The 9,202-nt window shown below is 42.2% G+C and overlaps 1 protein-coding gene across 1 annotated transcript in view; it reads right to left on the bottom strand.

Annotated features, from left to right (window-relative positions):
- Positions 1-1,338: 1,338 nt before the first annotated feature.
- LOC308607099 (uncharacterized protein) overlaps positions 1,339-9,202 on the bottom strand; it is a gene marked incomplete at its 5' end in the record, with an annotated part of 22,542 nt that continues 14,678 nt past the window's right edge. Inside the window, one exon of the mRNA XM_081218694.1 lies at positions 1,339-1,400. Coding sequence (XP_081074820.1) covers position 1,400 — 1 coding nt within the window. The 3' untranslated portion in view covers positions 1,339-1,399. The remainder of the gene's footprint in view (positions 1,401-9,202) is intronic.

The raw sequence follows: 9,202 nt of genomic DNA, 5'->3' as shown, positions 1-9,202 counted from the left end.
GTGTCTGCAGACTTTTTATGATTTTAGGCCACCTCTCTGCTAATGGGTGGCATTGTGTTCCTGTCTTGCTAGTTGTTTGGCTTAGGGTGTCCAGCACTGTAGCTTGCTGGTCGTTGAGTGAAGCTGGGTGCTGGTGTTGAGATGGAGATCTCTGGAAGATTTTTGCCGTTTGATATTATGTGGAGCTGGGAGGTCTCTTGTGGACCAGTGTCCTGAAGTTGGCTCTCCCACCTCAGAGGCACAGCACTGACTCGGGGCTCCTCAATTTGGGATGATGTGTTGTCTATTCATGTATTCCACAGATGCAGGGTACATCAAGTTGATTGTGGAGCTTTAATCCGCTGCTTCTGAGGCTGCTGGGACAGGTTTCCCTTTCTCTTCTTTGTTCTCACAGCTCCTGGGTCTCAGCTTTGGATTTGGCCCCGCCTCTGCGTGTAGGTCGCCGGAGGGCGTCTGTTTTTTGCTCAGACAGGACAGGGTTAAAGGTGCAGCCTCTTCGGGGACTCTGGCTCACTCAGGCCGGGCGGGAGGGAGGGGCACGGAGTGCGGGGCGAGCCTGCAGCGGCAGAGGTCGGCGTGACGTTGTACCAGCCCGAGGCGCGCCGTGCGTTCTCCCAGGGAAGCCACCCCTGGATCCCGGGACCCCGGCAGTGGCGGGCTGCACAGGCTCCCGGAAGGGCGGTGTGGACAGTGACCTGCGCTCGCACACAGGCTTCTTGGCGGCGGCAGCAGCAGCCCCAGCGTCCCACGCCCGTCACTGGGCTCCGCGCTTTCAGTCGTGACTCGCGCCCGTCTGTGGAGCCCCTTTAAGCAGCGCTCTTAATCCCCTCTCCTCGCGCACCAGGAAACCAAGAGGGAAGAAAAAGTCTCTTGCCTCTTCGGCAGCTACAGAGTTTCCCCGGACTCCCTGCCGGCTAGCTGTGGCACATTAACCCCCTTCAGGCTGAGTTCTCGCCGCCAGCCCCAGTCCTTTCCCTGCGCTCTGACCGAAGCCCGAGCCTCAGCTTCCAGCGCCGCCCGCCCTGGCGGGCGAGCAGACAAGCCTCTCGGGCGGGTGAGTGCCGCTCGGCACCGATCTTCTGTGCGGGAATCTCTCCGCTTTGCCCTACCCAGGTATGTGGGGAGTTTCTTGCCTTTTGGGAGGTCTGGGGTCTTCTGCCAGCATTCAGTAGGTGTTCTGTAGGAGTTGTTCCACGTGTAGCTGTATTTCTGGTGTATCCGTGGGGAGGAAGGTGATCTCCGCGTCTTACTCTTCCGCCATCTTACCCGGAAGTCCCATCTTACCCGGAAGTCCCTAACTTCTTAAAATTCTAATTCCTGGTAACAAATACTTATGCACTTCCAGTTTCTGACTGATTAGAGCGCCCTCATGTGTGTCTTTGTTGTAATGTTTTAGATATCTGAAAAAGATAGTATTAATCTCAGCAGCAATACAATCATAAATTGTTTTCCCATTTATAACGGCTTCAAGTATCACTCAGTAAATGTTAAAGAGTGTGATAGTTCACTATCAAACTTTTCATATGCCAAATATTATTCTAAAGTAATGAAGTTATTATCTGTCTCGGTTCAAATTTTAATGACTTAAAAGCGTTTTTTCCTTAAAACTTCTAAGATAAGTTTTTCACTATAATGTTATTTTATTACCATGCCTGAATGAAAACATGTAGCCAATTAAGTTATTAATTATATGTGATAGCCTGACTATACATTTTCAGGGGTGGATAACAGCTCAAGGAGCCTAACTCAGTTTTTCCAAATAAAAATTTACTTGTCTAAATCATTGCAAAGAGATTTCTTTCTACTCAAAAAGACTGTATTGGAGGGAGCCAAAAGAGAATTTCATTTTTTGGAACTGTATGTAAAATAAAAAATCTCATAAACCTGATAATATTTTAAATGGCATTTATCCAACAAGTATTTATTGAGGGCTCCCATTATGTGCTAGGAATGAGACGTCAAACTGAGGAACCCAAAGTTACTAAAGTAAAGCAAAAAGTACTGTTTTTTTCTCCTTTTATGAAATGACTTAGTAATAAATGCCTCACCCAAGAGAGTTACTGTAAAGATCTAATAACATATGTAACCACATCTTTTAAAAGAGAGAAATGTTATTACAATGTTTGCAAGAGAAACCTTGGTGATTCCAAGGACATATTTTAGGGGTTGCTTTGCGTGTGGAAAATCTTTGAACGTGAGGCTCTACTGACTTCTCTTTTGGGGGGGTGGTCGCACCGCATGGCATGTGGGATCTTAGCCCCAACCACGAACTGAACCCATGCCCCTGCAGTGGAAGCGCAGAGTCTTAACCACTGGACCACCAGGGAAGTCCCTCTACTGACTTTTTTAAATTAAAATTTTTCTTCAAATTTTCATGACAGGAGAGAAAGTGGGAAGAGAGAATTGTGTCACCTAAGAAAAGAAGTCTGAACTATTATTTTCCTCATTGCCTCTTACCTGCTTTTTCTTTATAAGGCAGGGCATGGATTGGTTGGGATATCAGTTAAGTCAAGAGGTCAGAGTGGCTATACCAGACTAGCCAAAATGGAGCAATGATGCTAACCTGGCAGAGCCAGCATTTTCACCTTTTCAAAATCCCGGAAACCAAGAACACCAGCAAAACCATGATGTACAATTGTAGGTAGTATGTGATATGATTCTTAGTGATTCTCTGATTCTAGGCCCTGTAGAAAATTGAATAGACTGTTTTGGGGTCCTCCCACCAAGGGTTAGAACCCACTTCCTACCTCCAGCTTCCCCTTTCCTACCTCCCACATACCACAGCCTTCCTTCCTGCTGTCCTCCACCCACTCAGAATCCACCACTGCATTGAAAACAAAGTTCCAGGGCTTCCCTGGTGGCGCAGTGGTTGAGGGTCCGCCTGCCAATGCAGGGGGCGTGGGTTTGTGCCCCGGTCTGGGAGGATCCCGCGTGCCACGGAGCGGCTGGGCCCGTGGGCCGTGGCCGCTGGGCCTGCGCGTCTGGAGCCTGTGCTCCGCGGCGGGAGCGGCCACAGCCGTGAGAGGCCCGTGTACCAAAAAAAAAAAAAAAAAAAAGTTCCATGTCCCACAATTCTGTCTTCTCCATGCCCCAGTATAAATTCCCATGGTTTCATGTGGCCTATTATTCAATTGTTTCCAACCTTTTAAAGTTTGATGACATCCTCCTCTCCTCCAATTTTTAAACTTACTATGGAAATTATTTAACATATCAAAAGTAGGTAAAAAAGTATAATGAATCCCCCACATACCCATCATCCAGCTTTAACTACTGTCAACATATGGGAAACTGAAAGCATTTCGACTTGGTTAAAATAGCATAACAGTGGAAGTTCCCTGGTGTTCTAGGGGTTAGGATTTGAAGCTTTCACTGTTGTGGCCTGAGTTCAATCCCTGCTCAAGCTGAGATCTTGCATGTCCAAAACAAAAAAACAAACAAACAAAAAAGGCACAAGAGTGGGTAGTAATTAGAGAATCAAACAGAATTTTTGAAACAAAAAATATAATATTTAAAAGTACAAAATCAATGGAAAGATTAAACAGCTGAATAGTGACCTAGAAGATAGTCCCAAAGAAATTACCTAGAATGTACCATAGAGACAAAGAAACGGAAAGGATGAAAGAAAAATTGTGGGTCATAGATGATAAAGTGGAAAGGTCCAACGTACACCTGGAGCCAGACGGAGAAAATGGCGAGAACAGAGGAGAGGTCATATTTGAAAGATTATGACTGAGAATCTTCCATAATTAATGAAATTCAAATTCTGAGTTCGAAGAAACTAAGTGAATCCCAATCTAAATAAAAAGAAATCCACACCAAGACACATCATTGTGAAACTACAAAAAACCAAAGAGAAGAAAAAGATCCTAAAACAACTAGAGAGAAATGCAGCTTACCTACAAAGGAACAAACGAAAATAACAGGATATTTCTCAGAGGCAACAATGGAAGCCAGAAGCCAGTGGAATAGTATCTTTAAAGTCTGGGAGGAAAATAACTGTCAACCTAGAATTATGTCCTAGCAAAACCACCTCAAAAAAGATCTTGAAATAATGATATTTTCAGAAAGGCTATGGAAGATACCAGCAACTAGGAGGTCAAATACCCTAAGTAGGTGGGGCTTCCCTGGTGGCGCAGTGGTTGGGGGTCCGCCTGCCAATGCAGGGGACACGGGTTCATGCCTCGGTCCAGGAGGATCTCACATGCCGCGAAGCGGCTGGGCCCGTGAGCCGTGGCCACTGGGCCTGCGCGTCCAGAGGCTGTGCTCCGCAACAGGAGAGGTCACAGCAGTGAGAGGCCTGCGTACCGCAAAGAAAAAAAAAATTTTTTAATACCCTAAAGGTAATTCTTGAACTTTCTAGTGAGAAATTCTGAGGAACTGGGGTTTGTAAAAGGTGTGAAAATGCACAGGCTGAGAACACAAGAAGACTAAGGGGACAATGGCTCTAACCACAACTACTACCAACCCCACCTTCACTTTTAATCTCTGGAACATTTTGGTTACACTGGAGGTATATGGTTTACTTTTGCAGATTTCAGGGAAGGGAACACTTCTGCTCCACCTCCTCATGCTACCAACCCCAGAAGGCTTTCCTGGGCCCATAAGCTCTTTTTTTTTAAATTTACGTATTTAATTTATTTACTTTTGGCTGCGTTGGGTCTTCACTGCTGCTCACGGGCTTTCTCTAGTTGCAGCAAGCTGGGGTTACTCCTCTCTTCATTGCGGTGCACGGGCTTCTCATTGCAGTGGCTTCTCTTGTTCCCTTGTTGAGCATGGGCTCTAGGCATGCAGACTTCAGTAGTTGTGCTTAGTTGCTCCGTGGCATGTGGGATCTTCCCGGACCAGGGATCAAACCCCTGTCCCCTGCATTGGCAGGCGGATTCTTAACCACTGCACCACCAGGGAAGTCCCCCATAAGCTCTTAGGATGAGTGGTTAATATGACAGGTCAGAGTCCAAGGCATTTATTGGGCCTATTTGCTTCTTCTTCCTGGCTCAGGTCTCTCTTCTTTTCTGCCTGTTACTGGGGTCTCCTCTGAAGACTGTGCCATGTTAGTTTTGGAAAAGGGAGAAAAAGACATAATAGCTCCATAGTGGGAGTTATTGCATTCTCATCCTTGTATGTAGCTCCCTAAAGCTTCCTCAATCTGGGACATTAAAGGGAGGAGGGGACACAGGCATTCCTTGGTCTCTGAGTTAATACCGTAAAAATACCTCAGAACGTCATCTGTGTCCTCTAATATAGATGCTCATCCCTACCCTAAGGTAATGAAGACTAGCTGCCATCCCTGGGGAAAGGACAAGTGACTTCTCTGCCAAATCCAAACATATGAGAAATAACCTTTGCTAGGCTCATCTTCCTTATCTCAAAATGGAAGAAAAATACTGAATTCACAGGGAATTAAAGGTTAATCATCTTGATGAAATCACCTACTCCTATAAAGAGGCTGAATGTTTACTATATTAGTATAGAAACAGGACAAAGTGCAAAACCAAATCTGGACCCAAATACATATTTAATTCAATATATGATAAAACTAGCATTCCAGATCAGTGGGAGAAAGATGACTTATTCAATAAATGTAATGAGACAACTGGTTAGACTTTTTTAAAAAGCTGAATCATTACTTTATACCAAAATAAAGTCCATATGTATCAAAATTTAAAGATAAAATATGAAAGTATAAAAATACTAAGGGGAACATGGATGAATATTTTTATAATCCTGGAGTGGAAAAGGCCTTTTCAAGCATGCGTTACCAAATTCAGACTGTATAAAGAAAAAATTTTTATAAATTTTTGGCTACATAAAAATAAAAACTTAGACCTTTTAAAATGACATAAAATACTACTTTAAAAAAAGGAGATATATACCATGTTCTTGAATAAGAAGAATTAAAATCATAAAGATGTCAATTGTTTCCAAATTAACAATCCAACCAGAATACATCATTTATTTTTAAAAATTAACATAAAAATGCAATTCCAGTCAGAATACACGGATTTTACATCAATAATGTACTGATTGATACATTGATTTTACTGGACAGTAACTTTAACATTCATATAGAAGAATACATGAGAATAGTTAAGAATATTTGGAAAAGAAGACCAGCAAAGGAAGACATGTCTTACCATAATTCAACTTAAAATGAAGCTATAGTAAACAAGAGTATGCTATTGGCACAGGAATAGACAAATAGATCAGCAGAAAGTATGGAGAGTCCAAAATTGATTAAACTATACATTAGAATCCACCAAAGGACCAAGATGGTTCTATATATTACATGGTGCTGGAATAACTGAGTATACATTTGGAAGAAAATAAACCTATTTCTTATGGCAGACACTGATAGCTGCTTACACAATTTCCATTCAGAACCCTGACTTTGTTTAGGGCAGCAATGTGTCCAGGCAAAACTGTTCACCTCTCTAGACTCTCTTGAAAATAAGGGTGGCCATGCCCTACTCAATGAGACATAATTTTAAGTCTAATGGGTAGGACTTCCAGGAAAGCTATTGTTTTCTGATAAAAAAGAACTTGCCTCTTACCCTTCTCCCTGAAAAATTCTTCCTGTCTATAACATAAATGTGATGCTTAGAGTATAGAAACTGTATTTCATGAGAAAGAAAATCATAATCTAAGGATTGTGGAACAGAAAGTGAGAAGCAGCCTAGATCCTTGATGGCATGGTAGAGCCACACACCAGTCCTGATCTTTTGCTTCTATTCTTCATGTTACATGAAAAAAATAAAAATAAAAATAACCTATCTGGGGCTTCCCTGGTGGCACAGTGGTTAAGAATCCACCTGCTAATGCAGGGGACACAGGTTTCAGCCCTGGACAGAGAAGATCCCACATGCCATGGAGCAACAAAGCCCATGTACCACAACTACTGAGCCTGTGCTCTAGAGTCCACAAGCCACAACTACTGAGCCCGTGTGCCACAACTACTGAAGCCCATGTGCCTAGAGCCTGTGCTCCACAACAAGCCACCACAATGAGAAGCCTGCGCACTGCAATGAAGAGTAGCCCCCACTTGCCACAACCAGAGAAAAGCCTGCACGGAGCAACAAAGACCCAACGCAGCCAAAAATAAAATAAATAAAAATTTTTAAAAAATACTTAAAAAAAACACAAAAAACCCTATCTGATTAAGACATTGTAGCAGGGATTATATTATGTATAGCTGATTGAAAATTTTGATAAACTCAGCCTCTACCTCATATCATGTACAAAAATGAACTTCAATGAATTAGATATCTAAATATAAAATAATAAAAGTATGGAGGTGTGTGTGGGGAGACTTTAATTAAGAAGAATCATTGGTGCAGCCATTATGGAGGTTCCTCAAAAGACTAAAAATAGAATTACCATATGATCCAGCAATCCCACTCCTTGGCATATATCTGAACAAAACAATAATTCAGAAAGATACATGCGCCCCTATGTTTATAGCAGCCTATTCACAATAGCTAAGACGTGGCAACAACCTCAATGTCCATCAACAGGTGAATGGATAAAGAAGATATGGTGTGTATACACACACACACACACACACACACACACACACACACACAATGGAATATTACTCAGCCATAAAAAATGAATGAATAATGCCATTTGCAGCAACATGGATGAAACTAGATATTATGATACTAAGTGAAGTAAGTCAGAAAGAGAAAGACAAATACCCTATGATACCACTTATATGTGGAATCTAAAACACGACACAAATGAACCTATCCATGAAGCAGAAGTAGACTCACAGACACAGAGAACAGACTCATGGTTGCCAAGGAGAAGGGGGATGGGAGAGGGATGGAATGGGAGTTTGGGGTTAGCAGATGCAAACTATTACATATAGAATGGATAAACAAACTATTACATATAGAATGGATAAACAACATGTAAGCATGGGGAACTATATTCAATATCCTGAGATAAACCATAATGGAAAAGAATATTTTAAGATGTATATATACGTATCACTTTGCTGTACAGCAGAAATTAACACAACATTGTAAATCAACTATACTTCAATAAAAAAAAAACTTAGACAGTAAGATAGATAGGTAGATAGATAGATAGATTACCTGGGCAGGGGGAGAAGAATCATAAAGGAAAGTGTTTCACTATTTGAAAATTGTTTTTTCTATCATGGAAGCATAAATAAAATCAAAACAAACAATAGACTGGGAAAATATTTATAACATATGAGTTATAGTCCCTAACATACAAAAAGTTTCTACAGACTAATTAGAAACAAATGACCAACAGAAAAATGGAAAAGGGATACAAATAGGCAAGTTGCAAAAGAGGAAATTCAAATGTTCAATAAACATATGAAAGGATGTTCAGCCTCACTAGTCAGGAAAATGTAAATAAAAGCAAAAAGAATAAGAGGCTTCCCTGGTGGTGCAGTGGTTGAGAATCTGCCTGCCAATGCATGGGACATGGGTTCGAGCCCTGGTCTGGGAGGATCCCACATGCCGCGGAGCAACTGGGCCCGTGCACCACAGCTACTGAGCTTGTGTGTCTGGAGCCTGTGCTCCGCAACAAGAGAGGCCGCGACAGTGAGAGGCCCGCGCACCGCGATGAAGAGTGGCCCCTGCTCGCCACAACTAGAGAAAGCCCTCGCACAGAAACAAAGACCTAACACAGCCAAAAATAAAATAAAATAAATAAATTTATAAAATTAATAAAAAAACAAGAATAAGATATCACTTGACACTGATTGGCAAAAATCATAAAGAGTGATAATATCTGGTATTGAAAAGGATGAGTAAAGGACACTCAGATGCTGGTGGGAATATAAATTACTTCAACAAATTTGGAAAATATTTGAGCTAACAGTCTCAGTTTTGGGGAGTCTATCCTACAGAAATAAAGGCATCAGAATGCAAGATAAATACACTGAGGACACTGGGTATTACTTATTGTGGCTATCATAGATTGTTGTACTAACTGCCTTTAACTTGTTCACACCTCCTGGTATGCTTGCCCTTTTTGCAGTGTGATTTGCTGCTCCTCCCATTGAGAGTTAAAGTCTATTTCTCTACCTCTTGAATCCTGGACTTGGCCATGTGACTTCCTTCCACCAATGGGATGATACAAGTGTGGCACAAACAGAAGCTTAAAAGTAATTGCAGGGACTTCCCTGGTGGTCCAGTGGTTAAGACTCCGCACTCCCAATGCAGGC

Source organism: Mesoplodon bidens (genome assembly GCF_964165515.1).
Source record: "Mesoplodon bidens genome assembly, chromosome: 19".
Taxonomy (NCBI): Eukaryota; Metazoa; Chordata; class Mammalia; order Artiodactyla; family Ziphiidae; genus Mesoplodon; species Mesoplodon bidens.
This window is presented reverse-complemented; position numbering and strand designations above follow the sequence as displayed.